We start from the raw sequence: 22,921 nt of genomic DNA, 5'->3' as shown, positions 1-22,921 counted from the left end.
TACTGTACATGTGAGTGACTCCAATACTATATCAGGTAGTGTGAAAAAATGTGCGGGTGTGATGCCTTAGTCACATACACCCGTACGGGTGCTGCGGGGCTTTTGGGTATCGAGGTGTGGTATCTTAAAGGGATCGCAGGTGTGTCTCACGCTTTCCCTTGAGGCTTGCTTGGCCGCCTTAGGAGACGTCATGAAAGTATTTGTTCTTTCACCAAGGTGCGCTTACATTGACTTTGAATGAAAAGTCAATGTAAGAGCATGTTTTGGGCTTCCGTGTTCAAATTTCTTGCGTTCACCCATTGCTACACAAGTTTTTAGGACAGTTTTTTAGGCTCCATGTACAAAATGTGCATTTATTGAAAGTTAAACGTGGTTGAACTCTGATCAATCAGGGACTCAGATTTGGTAGTGACGTATGGGCCATTTCACTTACGTAAGTCCCAATTGTTTGAAAATTGATCATGGAGGAGGAATAAATAATTGTTGTTTGTTTTCCGTCCAGAACTATATGACACCAAATCTTTAGTGTATTGGAAGAGCTGGGAAAGAAAATGCCTCAAGGAAGATTCACAAGGTTTTCATCGCGTCAGCATTTCACACTAAGCCTCTTCTGACTGTAGACTGCTAGTATCAGGTAGGAACAGTCAGTGTGAACACCGTATGCTAAAGGCACACACTCCATATCCACCTTCAAAGGCAGCTGTGACTAAGGCATAAAGTAGATTTTATAGATAAGCTAAAAATAACATCATTTAGGAATAAATTTGTACACATTTTAAACAAATTACAAAAGAATCTGATATATACTTTGTGCATTGAGTCTAAAAAAAACAAACTAATGTGACTGACAAACTTTAAGAATGGGGAAGGGGGATGTGTATTTTCTTCTTCTTCTTTTTACTCAAATATTGAATTTCAAAATTAAATTTAGGTCCAATTCTGTCCCACTCTTAAAGCTAACGTTCGATCCCGTAGAGAAAAATGTATCAACACTGGATTGTGTCAATGGGACAGAAACAGGCATGGACAGTTAAAGGTGGCTCGATAGTCGTTTAAGGACACTTGTACCATGGGGTGAAGTAGTGGCAAAGGAGACAAAACGGATTGGTCTTTTTTGACGGACAACATTTAAAATGCTGCACAAACAGGTGTTTGGTTGTAGCTTATTCAGCTATTGTTGCATGCTACGTGTCGTATACTCACTGACGTTAGAAAGATCTGTGTCATAACTCACTCTCTTTTAAGCATAGAGGTAAATTTCAACAAAAACAAAAGGCCTGAGGGCTCTTTCTTTCTTTCATTCTTTCTTTCCTTCTTTCTGTCTCGCTCTCTCGCACACACACACACAAACACGCAACCTCAGAGGCCAACAAACATTTCAAAATTCACAGTATATCTGAACACTTGTTAACAATACACTTTAACATTTCATTGACCAAGTCAGAGCAGCGCTGGCATTAAAGGTGACAGCGAGTGATGGCAAAAACAGCCTTGGTTAAAGCCAAAGAGGACAAATTAAAGAGGAAGTTTAAGGCTCCTGAAGGGAAATGGGGTTTTCGTTAGAAGATGAGGCAGCGGCCTGTGATTGAATGGCCATGGAATTGTGACAGCCAGCAAACCCCGTGAAGGAAGGGATGAATGGGAGCCAATGTGTTAGCATTCAACTCTACATGCGATGCAAGCGCGATGAACTCTGATAAGATTCCATTTCTGTGGGCACGAGAAGCAAACAAGAGGTGGAATAAGGGTTTTAAATCCTGTTAGGCAATGCTGCTTTGCAAAAGTTAGCAAATGTGGCAGCTGGAGCAAAGTGACACCATGATAGTACTGAGGACTGGCACAGAAATTAATAGAAATCTTATCAGTGCCCTGCTAGGATGGGTTATTACTCATGGGTTTTGAGCCCCAGTAGAGATTAAAGCTGAACAAAAATCAAAGCTTCAGCCAAAAAAAGGAGGCAAGGGCATGCATTTAGATAAAGTTGCCACAAAGCAAAAGAATACTTGGAAGTGAAAGCACTGCTTGCCCCTTCACTTTGCATGAAACTAGAAAACGTGGTGTGATGCTAATGTAGGTATCTGGGTCACATCACAAACTGTTTTTTTTTTTTTTTTTTTTTTACTTCTGTCCAAGTGCTTTCCTCATGCCATTTATTTAATTACAAATTTGTCCCAGCATCTTTTGTGTACTTGCTCATTAAAATTTGTGCATGCTTTATAATCCTGGCCGGCATGATTATTAGAGCCTGCTAATGCGTGGTGGCAAGTAAGGGCACAAAAGCAAGCAAGCGGGTCTGGAAGCAATGGATTATCCGTGAATGGAGCCAAAAGCAGTGCTCAAGCATTTTCATTTTGTCGAGCATTTTACATCAGAACAATAGACCTAATACCTCAAATCTCTGGTTGCTGACTTTCTTCCCCTTCTTGTTCCACACAATCTTCGGCCGCGGGTCTCCCGTGGCTTGGCAGATGAAGGATGCCACACCTCCCTGCACGCCTGTTTGATCATTGGGGGTTCTTAAAAACTTTGGTGGTGCTGGATTAGGACAGAAAACAGAAGAAAGGAAAATCATCATGTTAAAGGCCACACACAAACTCAAAAGCACATACACACAAGAAAGTTTATGATTTCAGCATGTGGCCTTTAAGAGGATTGTCCATTGAGATCAAAAAAAGAGATTAAAATGTCTGGAACAAATGATTTTATCTTGACCCTTAAACATATTTTCTAAGTAACAGTGAGCTTTTGATTGATGTATTAGTGACTCAAGAATTAAGGTGTAAAAAAGATTAAAGGCACGAGTGGCGCTGTGTGGCCCACAGGCCCGTCCGCTATTGCCGCCCCCTTTTGACTCTGCCTTACTTGTTAAGTGGCTGCTACATACTAAACTTTTTTTTCAAAATGGCAGCTTTTCTGTTAAATACCAACTATTGTTGGTATTTAGTTCATTGCCTTGGGGTGACGAACAGGTCTAAGTCCTTTTTAGAAGAATCTGCAAAATTACATTTTTGGATTTCCTTTGAGACAGAGGTTTTTTGTTAACCACGTCCACGTTTCTAGTTCATATTGTATATCATATCATTTTGTTCAGCGTGAGCCAGAGATTTATGGATTCAATTTTACCAATATTCCAGTAAAAACACGGCACATACAGGGAATTACCACTTTTGCGAGTTCGGCACACTAACACCTTTCAAAATCTACAATTCCAACATGTTTTCCAAAGTAGCTTCCCGATGATAGCTGAGGAGTAAGAAGGCAACAGATGGAAATCCCTCGGAGGATTTTGACTTTGTGGCTGGTACCAAATTATTATTATTGGGAAAATTCAAAACAGTCAAAGGTCAATAAAACATGGGTTGTGGTTGTAGACTGAACCTGTTGGCATGTCTAAGGGAAGTTTTTTTCTCTCCAATACTGTGAGAAAATGTGAAAACCGACAAATTTCAAACTTTGCCAAATAATGATATTAAAGTCCTGTGACTATGCTATAAAAACTTTTAATATTCAATTGATGATCCCGACTCATTTGTGTTCGTTTCATGTTTTGGCATAGTGGATTTTAATTTAGTTAATCCACTAGAGATTTTGGCACCATTTTTATTTACTATTTCTCCAGCTGCACGTCTAAAATTCACTTTCAGCAGGTACTAGAAACACAAATGTGCAAATTTTGTGGAGATTTTTAACACGTGGCAGGGGCAAAATTCTAGTTCAAAGGTACAGTAAGAAAAGAGAATTGAGAAAACAATTTGGTCCTTGCTGGTCAGGACTGCTGCGTGACATAATAAACATTCATGGTGCTAAGAGCAACAAGCAGTTCGCTTCAGTTTAATCCTTTTACTTTGTTCTGTGTATTCGAAGATCTCATTCAGTTATTTTTTTTTTATCCTATTAGGCTGTTAAAAGTTGCCTACACACCATAAGTACAAATCATTTCATTTATTCAGAAAAGGTACTGAAAGCAGAATAATTACATAGTTTTAGTACATTTATTTGGTTGGAACAAAGTCTTTTTTAAGTACTTGCTTCATGTCCTTTTTTTTTTTTTGCAGAAAAAACCCCCGACACTAATCTCTAAAAGACCACAGCTTATATATGCACCTTATACGTGCCTCCAAACCCTCCCAATTGTTAGCGACTCCATTCTGTTTCCTCCTAATTGGAAACATAATCCAGCACAACAACTCAAGTGTAAAGAAAATGAGGACAGAAGTGGTAGAGAGTGAAAGAACAGCAAAGTGGAACCGTGTTTACTTATCCGGACATGACAGGGACGCTTTATCTCTCACTGTACTGTACACAACAGAGTTTATGTACTTCCTTATCTAAAGGGTAGCTGTACTTTTTGGTTGATAGTTTTTTTTAGTTTTTTTTTTTAGATGTTTTCCTGGATTAATATGTCACTGTTAAGTATTTCAACAATATTCCATTTTCAAAAGTTGACTTAGAGGTTATTTTTTCCCCTTCAATGCTTGACAATCAGTTCCTGCTCATGAGCGAAAAAGTTCTACTACAGTCCAGGAAAAATCAAAACATATCAAACTAGTTAGTAATCAGAGCAGCCATTTTCTGCAGTTTGTCCTTTTGATTTCAGAGATTGACTAAAAAAACACACACACACAGGGAAACGCACACCAATCTTTATTTCTTGAAGCATAGGTGGCGGTTTCAGTGGGAGGTGGGGCTCCATCTGTCCTCCTCGGGCACAGATTGTTTGCATTTTATCAATCACTTTAGCAGGTCATTAGAGGCGGCTGCAGTAATGCCGACCACTCGAATCACCTAATCTGTGTGTGAGAATGCGTCGGCGTGGTTGTTGCTGCGCCTTCCTGCGACAGACTGATTTCCACACCCGTGTTGTGTTGCTCTGAAGCAGCATCCCTCCGAAACGGCAGGTAAATTAACCTGCGGGATTTGTGAAGAGGTGACATAAGATTTGTGGCCGGCAATCAAAAGGGCTCGCAGATAAACAGGCGAAACAGCTGGGCTTCCACTGAGCAAATGATTCTGGGAAATCACCTGATTTCCTCTGGAAATGCACACATGCAGACATCAGCAGCCTCCCGTTTCGCTGCAAACACTCCAAAAGGGGACATTCCTCGCAGCATTTCTGTCATCCACCTGCTGACAGCTGCAATTTGTCCACGACACGAAAAACACTGCTATATCTGCATCTTCACGTCATCTCATCAACGCGTCTTGGGTGGGGGATGCACTGGAATTTGGCCAAGAAGGTGCTGATGGGTAATTGATAGGCTATTGCTGCTGTTTTCGCTCTGGGGCCATCCATTATGGGGTGGCGCATCTTCTTACGCTGCCTGTAATAGACTTCCACGGCGTGTATGGAAGATGATCACTGGGGGGGGGGGTGAGGGGAGCCAGGTGGAGGAGGCGGGTGGGTGGGGGACAGTCATCGCACAATGGGGAGTGATTGAGGCGTGACATAGAGGTAATGGTGTTTTCACAGACATGGCTGCTGCTATCACCACCGCACACCCACTTTAGGTCGGCCGCTGACAAACATCCATTTTGGTAGATTCCTCTTATGTCCCGAGTTAGATAGACGCTGACTGAAACCTCAGTTTTTCCCCAACTACAACCTTGACTGTAAATGTGCTCCGGTTCACTGCGCAAACAGATGTGCTGTTAAGAATCCAGAAATTTCCGCAGTCATTCCGCAGGATGAACAATATTAAGATATTTCTAATATCCAATTACATTTGGTTTGCCTCCAATTAGGTTGGTTTAAATCAAAATAAATTCTATTAATATGCAATCTTCTTTGTAATACAGCATGGGGCTTTGTTTTTGCAGAATGGGTCTAAGCTGAAAGAAGCTCCTTTCACCTCCGCTGCATTTGCTCATCTCCTCTGAGAGGTAACCATAATCTACATTAATTAAAACTGTGGCTGGGAACCTGTTAATCCAGTGCTAAGCCATCACCAGCAAACAAATGAGAAGTGTAAAGCCTGTCACAAGCTAAGAGGTTAGTGATGAGGCCCTGCACCTGCCCTCCCTGGGGGTCATTATATAACCTCACTCATTCATCGTTACCAAGAAGGAAAAAGCTCATCACAGCTTCCAGCTCCAGCTATCAATGCTATGCAAATAATTTAGCGTCTGCATGAAGCCGTTACAGCAGTCACGTCCTCTGTGGTAAACTGCTTGCTAACTCCATTTTTTTTCTTGTCCAAACGTTTTTATTGAAGGAATGGAAAGATTTGAGAAATAATGAGATGTGATGCAACATTTTCAACTTTAGAAAATCTTTTTTTTTTTGGAATCAGCCCAGTTTAAAACATGCTAGGTATGTTTCAAAAACTGTCAAACTACATTCATACCAGGCATGTTATGCGCTTTCTAGATAGTGTGTTCTTGAACGCACCTTTAGCTCACGGTGTTGCACTGGACAAGCAGGGAGGGGATCCTTCTTTCTTTTTCTTCTGTTTCCAACCACATGTCTGCCACATACAGTTGGCAGAGGCTTGGTACAAAATGTCGAAGTGGTGCAAATCTCGTGAATCTCGCTCTAGACGTTGTTTTTGGCGGCTCTATTCCAATAATGAATAATGAAGCCGGGCACAAACCGCAATTATCAATTTCTCCTCCGTGAACAATTTTCAAATGGTTGGCATGTCTGTGAGAAGAAATGCTATCACTACCAAATCTGAGTGAGTGGTTGGTCAGTTTGACCTGGTTTGACTTTCAGCGTGGGTTCCAATAGCCATGCATTTTGTACAGCCCGAAAACTTGAGAGTTCTCCATGCAGAACCCCAAAACACTCATATAGGCACGTTTACATAGACATTTCATTAAAAGTGGTCACGCTTTGCAGAAGGCAGTGTGAGCATCGCTTTAGTCTTAACCATAGTCCAACAAAACAAATTGCGCATAGCGCATAGTCATAGCCCCGAAAGTGGCTGCACCCCGGCATAAGCAATTCAATGTGATTCTATCTTTATCCAAGCTGCAGCCCATTCTAGTCAAAACCACTCATAATTACACTGACAAACAGAAACCAGGACCTGATCTGACCTGAGCTTTCAAAAGGCCCAAAAATTGGCAATATAAAAAAAAAGAAAAGAAATTATGGCACATAATTCTTTTGGAAAAAACAACAACACTTCAAATCTGTAAAACAAGGGCACAATGGACAAACAAATATTTGACATCATATAATTATATTGTAATAAAATAAGCTTGTACAAAAAATATTTATTTGTCCACTGTGAAAAAGTCAAAAAGTTGCCTGCAGTGGTTATTATGGCTAAATATCACACAGATGCCGACTTATGGAGTGTTTGATGTTGTGAAGTCCATTGACTGTAAATAAGCACTGGACTGAGGGACCCCTCCCCCTGGTGTTCCAAACAGAAAGTACATGCTGGTTCCAAGCTGCTGAAATCCCATAGACTTCTATAGAAAAACTAAACAGTCATTCTGTTGGTCAGAATAACCAGTCTTGCTCTACTACTTCTTAACATGTTCTTGCTCATCCTATTTTTTTTCCATTACATTTTCGTGATATTTGATCTGTGGTGCAAGTTATTTAAGTTATAAACTGGCCAATCAGATGCCCTAAATAAAAGTGTGCGGTTTCACACCAAATGTTCAAAATGTTTGATTGACATATTGATACCAAGCCCACCAATCAGCACACCGGATTGGTGAGAATTGTTGCCATGGTACTGTTGACCGACCAGGACCACTATTAACGCACGGGCGGGCAAGGCGTTAACCGAACCTGAGACCTTCTGATCAGAGGTTGACCTCTGCACCACAGCCAGTCTATATAAATTTAGGTTATATAGAAGAAAGTTATTCCACATTTGTCCAAGTATGAGACACTGACGGTTCGGAAAAAAAAAAAAAACTGGAAAGGTTGACTACAGTAATATTATGTGTTGCTTTTATCCTCATAGTTGGATTTTAATCCTTGCATTTTCTCCTAGTCAAACTTCACATTTAAATGCCTTCAGCTCTCTCAGTTTTTTTTTTTTCTTCTCAAACTTTGTTAAGGCATTGAAGCCATCGCGAATCTTCAATACAAAGTTTGATCTGCCAAACCAGTAAGACGCCTGAATTAGTGAGTGTTGAGAAGAGGATTAATAAACTGACTTTTACTTGGAGCCTCTTTTTCGCTGGTCTAATACAGCTTGGTTTTCACAATTACACTGACTGACATATTCAATTTCATTTGCATCAAAAGGGTCATTTCCTCTCTGAATCTTTAACTTGCAGGGTGAGGTGGGGTTGTGAAGGGCGGTAATTAAGCCTAAAGCATTGGGTGGCAGTCTGAAAATTCCCTGCTTCATTCTGGACATACGGATGGAAGAAAGGAGCGTTTAAAGATGCCATTAACCTCATTCGACATCTTAAAGCCGTAGCTTATCAGTTCTGTGATATTGATGAATTGTCACAATGGCAGCCGGAGAGGCAAATTGGACTGGAAAGCACGGCTAAACTCATGGTCGGGTAAAAGTGACAAACGGGGTTTGGCGTATAATGTGAATATTTTTATTATTATCTTTCAACATTTACTAAAGCAGCCACAGTTTAAAAAAATATGTGCAAAAGACTGGAGTGACTTGTGGTTATTTGCAATGGATGTAAAATTAAACACTTTATAATCTCCCTCTGGATATTTTACTGGCTTTACAGACTTTTAAAAAATTACACTGGTAAAGGAAAAAATGTCATACCGACATGCTCTCGGAGAGCCAAGGCACCAAAAAACGGAAAAGAATCTGAGTCTAATTAGAATTGTTAGCTGATTTGCATTGCATGCTCATTGGTAATCGTGCCTTAAATGGAATCTGAAATTCCTATTGCAATTAGTGATTACTTGAAAAGGAATATCGCCCTCGAATGATTGTTAATTACTGGATCAGGAACAGTACATTAATTCTCGGCAGACGTTTTAATGCACCACGAAGATGGGAACTCGCTTTTTTTTTTATCAATGTCGTGTTGCTTGTCACACACAATGAAGTTCCCAACGTGAGCATTCTTCCACTTTGTTGCCCTTTTCAACTACTTAAATCTGCCTTTTCCAAATTATATACATTTACTATGCAAACCTAATTCAATAGAATGCAAAAGCAGCTTAGGCCATTACAAGAATGACTGAATATGGACACTCCGATTGGGATTTAGTACCAATGTTTTATTTGACTTCATGAAAAAGCAGCTCTGTATGAAGGAGTGCATGCCGTCACTTGCAGCATGTCGGGGAAACTGCATGGTGCATTATAACGTGCCAACACGCTGGTGCATTCTCAAATATTCAGTTCCATGACTGCGCTGCATAAATAATGTTGGGACTTTCTTAACCTCAGTCAGCATGTATTACTCATGCTCAGTGGCACTTGCATGGAAGCTCGGAGTTGGCTGTGGCTCGTTGGGAGAAAGGGCACTTTTGCACAGGCAACAGCTTCAAAAAGAATAGCTAAGGCTCTTGTCCCACATTCAGCACCCTGACAGATTCACTGACAAGACAGGGGGGAAGAAAAAGGCTCCAGATTTGTGCGAGCATAATGCATTGTACACATATGCACTCAGTCTCGTGAGGATTCTATAGATGGAGCAGTGCCACGATAACAACAAAGCCAGGATGTGGGGCAATCTAAAGCTGTAAAAGGTTCAATTCAATACCAAAGAAACTGCAAAGCTACGTTCACACTGGCCTTTGCACCGGCGAAAACTTTCAATGAAAAATCGACGTAAACGCCCATTTCAAAGTCAAAGTAAACTTTATTGTCAACCTATACAATGTTTTCACATACATAGAAATTGAAATTCCGTTTCTCTTCAAACTCCAGTCTAAACGGGGAACCAACTTCAAATTGCAGAATAAAACAAACAAATAAACAAACAAGGTGACTATAAAGTCACTGAAAATAAAGTGACTGTAAAAAGGAGAAAAAATAAGGTGACTGTAGTTTAGTTCTTCATTTTTTTGCTTCAAAGCAAAAAATTTCTACGACTGTTTTTGGGCTTCCACGTTGAAAGTTAAAAGGCCTGTATCATGCAGAATCAACATTTTTTAAATGTATTATATAGTTAATTCCTTACAAAAAAACAACCCCAAAGCGGTATTTTAATCCATTTACGCATTTCTGAGTTTTCCTTTTAAAAACCCACTTTCCGAGCACCAGCCCCTCTCAACGAGGGGGTTCTCCTATTGTGATGTAGACCAGTGAGAACAGCCCCTTCCAAGAAGAGTCTGCGCTGCCAGCCCCGCCCCCCAGGCGAACACACACCCACTTTCTCCGTGGAGCTACGGGTGTTTGGCAAATAAACTCTCCTTATATATGCACATTATGCACATCCATCTTTGCAAAAGTTCGAATATTGTTTGTTTTCGTGGGCAAGACGCAGACACGCTGTCAAGGCCGACTCTAGGTTGACCCACAGTGGTGCCTCAGAGATCGAGGCGTCTTACTTTGGAAAATGAACTGCAAAACTAACTCATTCTTCATAAAAAATTGTTCTACAGCGAACCAAAGGTTGTCATATATATGGATAACATTTACTCTGAGAGGCTTAAGAAAAGCATAATATAAATCCTTTAAAACAGTCAGGGAGTTGGATTGTATTTGGATCAGGGAGTTGGATTTGGTAGGTTGAAAACAGATGTGCCAAACATTTGAAAATTGATCATGAAGGAGGAATTGATAAACAAGTCTTTCACATATCAGAATACAGTTACAAAAGAAATAGTTTGGAGTAAGATTTGCACTGCTTCAACATTTCACACCAAGCCTCCTCCAACTGTAGATACATGCGCTAGTTTCGGTTAGCAAAACTTCAGTGTGAACACCATTTCTTGAAGGCGCGTCACGCATAGCCTAAAATTTTTAGGCTGCATTATGACTAAGATGCAGATGTGTGGTAGGTCACCATCTTTTAAGACACAAACTCCCTCAAACACACAGGGCAGTCATCCCCCACAGGACACATTAGCAAAGTAGAAGGATCCACTTTGTCACTTAATAAAACAGACCAGTTCAACAGATGGCTCCCTCTTCCAACACTTTAGAAAAGCTGAGGCTCTAATGCTGCTGTGGCAAATCCGACACATGAAAGTCCACCTCCTCTCTGCAGTGGAAACCAAACAGAAGGAAACATATAAATATTGAATTGAGCCACTGCCGGTGTGAGGCCATCTGCCTTTGAGAGAGAAAAATAAAAGGATGGGATAACAGGGTGAGGGAGGAGGAACACGCCAGACCCTCCTGTCAGAAATTCTGAGCATCTGGTTTGTGATTGTCACACACATCGCCAAAAGAATCTAGACGAGGCTTCGCTTCAACTCGTTTTCCATCTTTGCTTATTCATCAACACTTTATTTGTATATAAATACTTAAAATCTGGGACCAATTACTCAGTGACCATTTCGGAACAGAAAGAGGAAGAAAAAAAAGGACATTTGGAGTTGTTAGTTTGTTTTGTTTGTTTTTCCTCCAGCGCCTAAGTGAAAAAAAAAAAAGATAAGTAATTCTAATTGTGCAGGCTTATTCTGTTTGGTAGTAAGCATGGCCTATTTGCAAAAAGTTAATTATCTGATAGGATAGGCAGTGGCAGCCACTAACACAGAAAGCTATTTGTTCATTCTGCTATCCAACCCAGCAACGGAACGATTCATTAAACAGCAGTTCTGCAGCCAAAAAACCAACAACAGTTAAGAAGATATGAAGAATGGCTGGAGAGATAAACACTCTTTGACCGTGTCACAGTTCTGCCATTGTTGTTAACACGTGTAGCTGGTGAGGAACAGTATGCATGACTGGAATGCTTCCTCCACATACATGTGGAATTGATTGGCTACATCACCGTGACTGTGCTACAAACAACTGACGGCTTTCCACTATAAGCAGCAGCGAGCACACATATGAGAGGGGAAACTTGTTGTAATATGGGGCCATATAAATAAATTGGATCGAATTAAAATATGATGGGAAATCTAAAATATTGGAGAATCAAATGACTTGAAGAATTACTTTGTGCTTGGGCCTTCCTTTAAGGCTTTGCAGGGCACACTTTCTATGCCTGGTTTTGGTCCCCAAAGCCTTAGTCTACATTCATTTTCATAGAAGAAAAGATTTTGAGGCAAAAAAATGTCCCCAAATGTGGCCTCTAATATTAAATGGCTTCCAATGGATTCTTGTTTAATATTTACGACATTTGTAGCAAAACTGCACGTCAATTAAGTTTTCTTTTGAAATAAATATAATTTTAATGTAATAATCCCTTATTTGTGAAAGATTTTTGGAAAAAAAAAATGTTGTAGATGTTGGTGGCATTGGTAATTAGCTTCTCTGTGAAGCCTATCTCTGAGGAAGAGCACATCCAGGGGTGGTACCACAGTCATTGAAGGACCAAAGTGACCTTTCACAGGCCACTAATTTTATGCAACGGTGGAGGAATACCATGTAAAAGGGAGGAAGAAAAATGATAGTAATTTAAAGGGTTTTTTTATGCTCTTTGCTTTTCCTGAACGGAGCATGCATTATGATGAGGCAGAATCCAGTTTTGTCCAGTAAAAACGGTCGCTGACCTACCAGGTAAGGCAGGGCATTCCTATAAAGTGTTTTAAATGACAGAAAAACAGGAGAATACATATTGGAACAAACACTGTTTTGTGAGCTGTTGGTATCAAATGGCGTTTGAGATTATTATCAAAAATAACCTTTCAAATTTGAACTGTTGTGTATGTTTATCTGTTGAGGTGCTCTTATAGTCAATAGTTTGAAAAAAAGACTAAATGTACTTATGGCACATTTACAGATACAAAGACATAAGAGTATTATCAGGTCTCCATAGAAAATCCGAATATTGAAACTATTTTTTTATTTTATTTAGAGTAACGTCAGAGGTGTTTGGCCAAAAATGAACCTTTCCACATTTTCCACAGCAAATGACACATATGTTGTATGTATTTGTAATTCTGAAGGTAAAAATAGAAAGGTCTAAATGAATTTTAAATAGAGCGATTTGACAAGCGATTACTGTGTCATAGCACCAAGAATACCTGAATGTGCTGAATGTGTGAGGTCCAGAGAAACTTATGAAAAATGTTTATGTTGTCTTGGAAAAAATGTTTGTTTTTCCTCATTCTTAACATATGCTAAAGCATGAGGCTTTAGAGACATGACTCAGATGAAAATCAAGTCTTTGCTGTTTTTAACATTTACATTTTAACCGGTTATACAGAAACTGGACACTCCTCAGTAGTTTTTTGGCTAAAAAAGGCATAATCTTAATCAAAGAACCACTGGAAACACTTCACAATAGTTTGTTGAACATCAGGTTGGAATGGAGATTAACAAACGTGACAACAAAAAAATCATTCAATAACATCCAGAAAATGTAAATAATCAAAATAGAATGCATAGTAACGGTTTCGTTCCTCCTTTAGTCTACAGTTTTGGATTTATGGGAACTTCTCGGAGCTCAAGGGGTTAACATCCTTTCAAAGAAATTTGACATTTCTGAATTTACAAAACGTGTTTTATAAGACAACACTTTAATTTTAATCCATAAAACCAAACAGAAGGGAGCAAAGTTGCCTTTTTGTCTTTTTTTTAAAATTAGACTGATTCTTTTTAATTAGGTAAAATATGTTTGGTAAACTAATATTTATGTATTTGGCCTCTTTAAAGACACAGATAAAAGACAAACTAGGATAACTAACTTTTGTAGTTGAGATTTGGTCTGCAGATATATATTAGAGCAGAAGTAAACAAGTGTTTAGCACCTCTACAGTTTGTATGTAAAATCTCTACCTTTTTTTCTCTGTTCACACAAATGCACACTTATGAGGCAAATAAAGGTTCAGTGTCTTGCCCAAGGACACTTCAACATATGACTGAATAGGGCTGGGAAACAAACACCCGTCTGTCCAGCAGACTGCTCCGCCTCCCGAGCCATGTGACGTACGAAAAGCGTATGAGAACGACCTGAATCACAGAAAGAAACAAAGACTTTGGAAGAGATACATGGTAACAAATAAACACTTCTTTGCTGCGGCGACAGTTCACTACGTCAGAACCACAACGGCACCACAAGCTTTGACATAGAATATTAAATAGAATTTTGCCGTGTTTAGCAAAAACACCAAACAGGGAGGATTATTCAAGATGGGTCTCTAAGTGGTATTTGGGACTGGAGATGTGGCCTTTGGACTGATGAGAGCTGATTTTGTTTCTCAGTTCTTTTCACTTGTTGCCAAATGGGGTCTCAGTTGACAGAGAGAAAGGCCACACAAAGACACCAGCCTCAAGCTGCAATGTTGGCCAGCAGAAGCAGGCCTCAGTCCATAGGGCAAGCACATGGGCTTCAGCTGAATGTATTCATTGTCATAACAGAATGTGATTAGAATTACAGAGCAAGTTTAAGGGTGGCAGGAAAATGCGATCATATATACTTTCATTTTTTTAAGTTAGCTGTTTTACTTTAAAGAGAAAGCAAAAAAATATCTATATAGTTTGTTTTTTCTATGTACCACAAAAAAAGAAAGAGAAAAAAAATCCCCAACTTCCATAAAGTAGTCCTGTTCTGAGTAAATGATGACACCTTCCTTCCTCCCATAGATTAAAGGATAAGCAGAAAGCCTACTCATTGACCCGCCGGTATCAGTTGGAATCGGTCATGAATATTCCGGGGGATCTTGTGCACTTAGGCACATAAAGTAAACCGTAAGTGGCATTTTTTTTCTTTCTTTTTTTGACTTAAGGGGTATAAAATTGACTGTGAGTTAGTTGGCTGCAGTGATAAGCTCACTGCCTCTTAAATCGCCCAGCAAGATGAAAGCATCTTATCTGAATCATAGTGCAGCTTAAATTTAAATACAGTGATACAGAATGTTCAGTTTATGGACTAGAGCCTTACGTTGCATTAAGAAGTGACGGTTTCTTGTGTTTTTTAGTAACAGATGTCAGCTTTAGTTTCCCATAGCCTCAGTTTGTACCCACAACTTCATCTGGGTATTGAACAAGTTAAGAATAATTTGATTTCTTTTTGGGGTAATTTTTCTTTCTCCTCTCTTCCACAACTCTCTTTTTCTTTGTCTCCCCTACAGTCCTTACAGTCATCCTTGGACCATCTATCACGTTGCCATCTCAACAGCGCCATCCCCTTTTCTTGCTGGGAAGCTATTAGAGCATCTCTGCATCGTAGCAGCCAGATTGCATTCCTGTCTCCGCTCGCGACATTTATCATCTTTTGTCCCAACTTTTTATCTGGCCCTGCCGTGTGTGAAGTCCCCCATTTCCAGGCTCCAATGTAATGCAATGCTGAGAGGTGAGGCTCAAGCAAATAACCCAATTAAACCTAAAAAACAGGGACAAGGGAGAAAAAATACACTAAAGACTGCTGTGAGAATGCCAGAGGAGGAACAGTCACAGATGGCAGTGAGGAAGTCGAAGCGGTGATGTGGCATAGCGCCCGTACCACCTTCTCGTCGACATATTTATAGTACTCTTAGAGGTGGTGGTGTTTATCTAGAGATGTCCTCAGTGCAAAATTTGCCCCCACATGATATGACAAAGGACACATGAATCCGCAAAGCACCCACTTTGCATTAGGAACTCGTAATTTAAGGGAAGAGAAGTGATTACGAAAAAAAAAAATACACAGACAGTGAGACCCAGAGCAGTAAGTTATTTTCTCAATCGTTTTTTCCTCCTGCCTAATTTGTATCAAAAAGTCAAGCTGATCGGTCTTATTAGGAACAAAAAAGGAATACTATATATCACAATTATTGGCTCACTTCTGTAAACAATATTGAGTCAATGCAAGGAAATGTCAAAGGGTATTAGGAAGCAGTTATTAATCCAAATTAGTCAGGGTGGACAATTAGCACCTAATCAATATTTCCAAATCTTGGAACAGATGCGGGGCTGAGAGTGAGCGGATGGATTTATGAGGTTCAGTAAAAGTTGAGTAAAGTAGGCCGCCGAGGATATACAAAAAAGCTGAAAGGGGTTTTTGGTGAATAAAACACTACACTTTCAAATGAAAGGGATTTGCTGAAAGTCAAGTTTTTCACCCTTTCAGAAATCACTCTTTTACCAGCAAAAGGCTTGTTATAACCATTGACTGTATATAAGACCTGGACCCAGTAAGAGCGACATGACCCATGGAAAATGGCTCTTCCAGCTCCAACAAATTAAAGTCAATTCAGTCACCTTTTTTTTTTTTGGTGATACAGATCCCGCCAATTTGGAGCCAGATGACGTGGGTAAGCAGTGATTGGTCCGAGTCGATATGAGAGAACTTTTCTAAAGCAACCTCTCTCACCAATTGTGAGTGGCCTTGTTGCAAGTCCACACCCCTAATCTGATTGAATCTGTCAATTAAAACGTTCAACGTGAGACTGCAAACTTTTAATGAGGCATCTGATTGGCCAATTTATAACTTGAATAATTTGCACTACAGAAAGAATTTTTGAAAAAAAATGGATTATTGCAAGAACCTGTTAAAATGGGCGGCAGAGCAAAAATGGGTACTCTGACAAGTATAATGTCTGAGTAATGGCGGCTTATTTATGGGATTACTTCCTGTTTGGAACACCCGGGGGGGGGGGGGGGGGGGGGGGGGTCACTCAGTCCAGGTCTGAAATACAGTCAATTGTTTTATTCTCTTGTCACCGTATCTAACAGGTCTTGTCTACTTATTGGGGTTTAGGCACAAACTTTATTGGATTTAAGACACGTTTTATATTTGGTTTTGCTGTGATTCATGTTGCACTAGCAACATGTTGCATTAGCATACTTCTTTCAAACCCTAACCAAATTGAAGCTAGAAGACAGTGCACATGTTAAACAGACCCCTTCTCCTCATTAGTTTTAACTTACCTTTATAGCATAAACCAAACATGTAAAATTCGGAATATTCCAGGTGCTTTTTGGCACTCTACCGCATAAATAGTAGTCTCTCCCCAGTGATTGATGACATGGAGCTGAACTAGCTAGCTTTTATTAGTAATTTGTTGTAATATTCTGTCATTGTCTGTAATACTGCTTACTTTCTGTTGGTACTCTACCCATGTTTTCACCGCAGGCTGAATAATTACTCTCATTGTACCTGAAAGAAACTATATCAAATAATGTCAGTCAAGGCTTTGTGCGACTGATGAAACAAAATGAATGCTGTGTAACAAGCCCTTGTGGCTTTCAAGGATGCTGCACAAAGAGACATGGCAAAACAAAAGTGGCTGTCTGCCATGAGACAGCATTCATCTCAGATAAGAATACCCTCTCACAGTTCTGTTTTGCTTTTTTGTTTGCTATTATTGTGACTCGCGTCCCTCAATCGCTTTAGTCACTATGCAACCAACTGATTACGAGAGAAATGCTCAGGATTTGTTGTTTTCCTCATTATGTTGCCATACTTACTGGTTTAGTTGGCATGTTTTGAAATCTCTTTTGTTCTTTTTTAGTATGTAAAACTGGAGGTGAGCTTTATGTTTTAGGTTTTTCGTGGATCCGTGAAGGTCTTTAACCAATTTTAAATTGTTTTAACTTGTAGATACATTCTATACTTAAAATAGTAATTAATTTATTTTTTTTATATTTCAGAATCATTTTGTTTGCATGCTTTAAAAATGTATTTGATTATACTTATCAATAATTCCCTTATATCTTTTTCAATTTGTCTGTTCTTTAGGAGGCATGTTGTTGTTTTTTTAACATATCATATTTTCCGGAGCTATCGTTGTTACACTAACGTTGCTTTTAGCTGTATAAGTCTGTCTTATTTACACTGATGTCTGGCGAGTCATACAAGTTCTAGAGTTACTGTGAATGCAGTAAAAGTCTGACTGACTGACAGACTTATCTCTGACTCTTTTGTATTGCTTAGTGTGACATAAGGTTGAAAATAGACCTTTTATTGCTTTAATATGCGTTATGCCATATAGTGTGGAATATACAGTAATTTTTGTCTGTTATTGTGGACAAGTATTCAGATCCTCAAAACAAATTTGTAAGAGATTTTTTTGATTAATTTGATCTCATTATGTTGACAGTAAATGCATTTCTGAAACAGGTTTCGGATTCTTAGTAGCTCCTCAACACCAATGGAGAATAAAAAGCATATTATTACACAAGATTGTGCCGTCCCGGTGCCACACAGTGTGACAAACAGCTGGCTGTGTTTACATACGTCCCTTCAGACTCCAAGAAGATGCTACATGAATAGATACCAGGCAAAAGAACTGCATGATCGCAAACTGTGTACAAGTTCTTCAGCATGGAAATCTCCATTTCACACATGACCTTGTTAATAAAACCGAGTTTTTTTGTGCATATTTTAATTAAAAGAGAATATTATTATAATGTTGACACAGTAGGAAAACCAGGCAGAGTGGAACAGCTTCCTTTTTGACTAAAGCCTTTCTGGGGCCTTCTGTTCCCTGCTAAATAATGTAAAATTCTCCAGGGCATCTCCATGCTCCTCGCACTATTGACATATTCTGGCCAAAGACACAAATAAAGAAGTCCTGGTGGGATTTAATGCCAAATTCGTCGTTGGTCTCTCACTAGTTGAAGAGCACCAATGGAAGAGAAAGCGTACAGTCTTTTCAATTGTGCTGCAAAAAAACAACAATTAGTGTCAAATGTAGTTTTGGCTTAACATTAGAATTAAGGGAATTTCTTCAAGATTAGTAATTATTTGATTTTTTTTTTTTGTACTTTATGGGGAACAGGAGTTGCACGTTGGGAAAATCCTATTCAAACAGTGTTCTTACAGAAATCAGTGGATCCTGAATATAGAGAGTACAGCATGTGCTCTCTCCCGCTAACCTGGAGACCTAACGAGAGACAAAAATGTAAATAATAATAATAATAATGAATAAGACTGAAGGATGTTTGTGATTAAAAATGAGGGACTGTGATGGAGATTGTGAAGGAGTGGGGGAGGGGGAAACGCAGCAAAGCTGATGGCTTTTGAGGTGAATGAACACTCAGCGCCACCTCTTCATTGTAGATTGTCTTCACTTAACCTGGTATGAACCTTGAATACAAATGATTTGGCTGAATGTGGTAATTAATTAGTTGATGAAAGAATGAGAAATGACAGGAAAGGGGGTGTCAGGGGAGTATTAAAAGTGAGGGGAAACACTTCCCCTCATGGGTGTTTTGATGGATTCTCTCAAAGCTGGTCATCAATGTCCAGGGACTCTTCAGTGATGGTGTGTGAAAATGCAGATTCCCCTATTCTGTGATGTGACCGGATAAATACTTATGCCGCATTCCCATTGGGCATATGACGCGCTAGCACTTGGTGTTCCCACTGGACCGTCGCTACCCAATACGAAAAGCAACATTATTTACTACGAAATCTGCGTCCCTGATTGGTCAAAGTTCAACTGGTTTAACTTTTAATGCACGTTCAACGGCACACGTTTTGTACACAGGGCCCAAAAACGGCCTTGAAAACCTGCGTTAGCCACACGTGTTTACATAGACTTTCCATTGGAAGTGTTACAGAGGGTGATGTGAATGTAGCTCGAGAACACCAAATCATTAGACACAAGAACTTGGCTCGGTTTCAGTTTGAAAAGCTTTTGGGTTCTGGCCATGGAGTGAGAGCACTTTCACCTCTCAACAGAGGCTTTCACTCTCATTTGCCATAACTAATAAACCACACTAAAGCTGTGTGTCACAATAAATCTCAGCCCCTCAAATGGCGTGACTCATTTGGTGGTGCGGAGAAGCCGACGAGAGGGAGGGAGAAGTCGCAGGCAGTGCGAGTTAATGAGTGAGCACCCATACAAACAAGAGAGAGGGCGGAGTGACAGGGACGTGACGAATGTGGCGTGTGCGCGAGCTCGCGGCCGAGCAGTGGGTGAGGAAAAATGACTCTCCGAAAAACGGACTTTGAGCACTCACTCCATCACTCCAGCGGATGTAAATCAGCTGTGACAGGAGAAGCTCAGGGCATAAAGACTCCCAATCCGCATCGAGCATTTGGGAGTGCTTTAGGTAAGAAGGTGGGGATGTAAGCTTTCTGGCTAGGACTGAGAGACAGCCCCAAGGCGCTTCATGGAGATGAATCGTTTAGACCATTAACCCTGCTGAAAAATGCCAACATACCCCACAGGCACACGAGCGTGCTGAGCGGAGATCAGTCCAATGTGTCGCACCCCCCCCCCCCCCCCGAGGACCCCTGGAGTGAGACCAAAGCCGCGGCCAAGGGCCAGGTGTTACCCGTAAGAGCGCACGCTCATGACCACACATGCAGATGCATGAGTTCTGAAAGAGCGAATCCTGAAAGCCTGCAGAGATGAAACGCTTATGTGCTTTGTACCTAGTCTTTTCTACCCCCACACGCAGAAGTTTGGGATGTGGGGCACTCCCTTAAACAAGCATTTTCTAACAAGCACTTTGGATAAACTAATCCTTCAACAAACTTTGTCCTCGTGTCCTTATGGGTCCTTGTTGATATCATTTTGCTTCATCTACTCTTGAATGAAAAAAATGAACTGGACCAAAAAGTCAAAACTGTATCAAGTATAATATTTCAAAACAATGTCCTTCCGGTATTCGAAAAAAACATTGCTGTTGCATTATTTATGCATTTACTTTGAATTAACTGTTAGCAACAACCGCCTACTTTCTGTAGCATACAAGTAACTACTTTTTACCATCTGTAAAACTAGTTACTTTTAAATTAATTTTTTTTTTTAAAAAAAAGTCATACGGTTGACCCATTCAGACAGACCCATTCTCCTGAAAAAGCTCCTCATGAAATAAATACGCCATTGTGAAAAACAGCAACGTGAAATAAAAACAAAGCTACTTTGGAAAATATTGATTTTGAAATACGAGCTTTTGAAAAAAGACAGAACTACAATAATATTCCACATGATTAAAAATGAATATTTTTAAAATGCTGTTTTAAAATAATGAACAGGTTTTTAAAGCAGAATGAAATATATTATAATAATATAATGGCTAATTTAAAATCGGTGTGCAGGTTTTTCAGAATTTCATGATCTTTTTATATATTTATGAGAGATTTATTGGTTAATTGTGTATTTGCATGAGGCCATATTTATTTATTTAATTAAATATTTATTTATTTAATTATGAACAGTATAGCTCTCCATAGTTTATGCCGTCAACAGTATAGTTGCAGAGGTCCAAATGCATTATGGCACATGGATTCCTTTGATAAATTAAAACCCTGTGGCATCAATAGATTGGCTGCATTGATAGATTTAGTCAGCATGAAAAGGAGGCTTATACAACCAACCTATATTTTTAGAAAAACGTGGCATTTTCCTTGTATAACTTTAACTTTTCTCTCCTAATTTTATGACTTTCTTCTCGTAATTTTTATATTTTTTTCATGGTGGCCCTAAAACTCCCTCAGAGCATTCTGATTGGCTGTTGACCTCGTCAATCAATCTCCATGCTGTGACTCCTGTACAGGATGTTTTCAGTTTGCCACACTTACACAAATCTTCAATCCCGAGCAGATCTTTATTTTCATTCTACAAACCTCGACTTACTTTTCTACAAAGGTTTGAACTTTGGGAGTTTAGACAAGAGAGAAAAGTGTGAAAATCGTCATGTCTGTCTGAGAAATGTGTATAAAGTGTGTAGTGAGGAGTTTTATAGCCTTAACACATCTGCAATCCTACTTCACAGATTTCACCCATTGCAGGTTTTATTTTTTTTAGAACGTAACCCCCCCCACACTAAACAAGGGAACACTGTAAGCAGATTCATTTGGGAACTTTCAGGAACTTGAAGCAGCAGCCACTTCAACTACTATCACCACGAAACACACATTCTGGACCACCTTCTGCTCCCATTCTCACCTGCTTTCAGAGCTACTCATCTGCTGATTCTGCAGTTTGTTCGGCTGGTGTATTATCTAAAAACAGATAGCGAGCTTCCTGTTGTGCCAATACTGTTGCTGAGCTTCAGCGAGATGCCAGCATCCATCACTGTATAAATGGTTTTGGCATCCTCTGATCTGCGGGTCTCTTTGTGGTCTCCTCCTTTCTCTGGCATAAATCTTATACTTTTACTTTATACCAGCATGTGGGACTGATTGTTTTTCCACTTTTACCATCATAATGCACATATGCATTTTTTTTCCCTAGATGTCATTTATGTTTATCTATTCTAATAACTTAACTTCCAAAAAAATAGACATCTGTTCACAAAAGTTGGATAAAAGGAACAAATTAGAATAAAAGTTACTCATTGAGAGTAAAGTTACTTGTAGGAATTCTCAATTTTGAGACTTTTTGAGAAAATTTTCATTCTAGATTCATTCTAGATTCTCGATTGCATGCAACAACAAAATATCATAGCTACGTAAAGGTCTGTTTTTGGAGTTAAACCTTTCACAGTCAATGTTTTTAGTCATTGTTCAAAAGCTATGCAGAATAGCAAAACATTGTCTATCAACTGCTGTTTCAGTCCATGGACAGAACCAAAGTTAAGTTTTTAAGAATTTTTTACTAGAGGTGTAGCGATTAATTGATTCATAGATTAATATTCCTACGATCCAACAAGATTAACCTTTCTAAAGCAATTGATAACTGAGTAAACCTATAATATTAAAAAATCTTTTCACAATGAACTAAATTGATTGCATCAATATGGGAAAATAACATTTAGATTAAGGCATGACAGGGTTATATCACTGTGACGTCAAAATGACCAAGCGCATCATAGCGGACAACACAAAAAATGGTCGAACCATCATTCCAGTCCAATGGGTGGAAACACTTTGAACTCTGCAAAGACATGTGACCATACAGTGTGCGTAAATGTTCTAATGATGTTCCCTTTGGATTATTTTGATGTGGAAAAACAACAGTGCGCTGAACTTCATAAAACTAAAATGTGAATGGATTTGTTATTAATACTTGTTTCTTTCAACACTTACT

General features: G+C 39.4%; 1 protein-coding gene across 42 annotated transcripts in view; it reads right to left on the bottom strand.

Moving 5' to 3' along the window:
* LOC101165843 (receptor-type tyrosine-protein phosphatase delta) overlaps positions 1-22,921 on the bottom strand; it is a 496,446-nt gene that overhangs the window by 83,400 nt on the left and 390,125 nt on the right. For 22 of the 42 annotated variants that reach the window (XM_023966295.1, XM_023966297.1, XM_023966301.1 and 19 more), the window contains exon 11: positions 2,390-2,535. In XM_023966295.1, coding sequence (XP_023822063.1) covers positions 2,390-2,535 — 146 coding nt within the window. Of the gene's footprint in view, positions 1-2,386; positions 2,536-22,921 lie in introns of all 42 variants that reach the window. The other 20 variants (XM_023966287.1, XM_023966285.1, XM_023966296.1 and 17 more) reach the window with 1 other exon arrangement.

Source organism: Oryzias latipes, chromosome 18, assembly GCF_002234675.1.
Source record: "Oryzias latipes chromosome 18, ASM223467v1".
In the NCBI taxonomy this organism is placed as follows: Eukaryota; Metazoa; Chordata; class Actinopteri; order Beloniformes; family Adrianichthyidae; genus Oryzias; species Oryzias latipes.
This window is presented reverse-complemented; position numbering and strand designations above follow the sequence as displayed.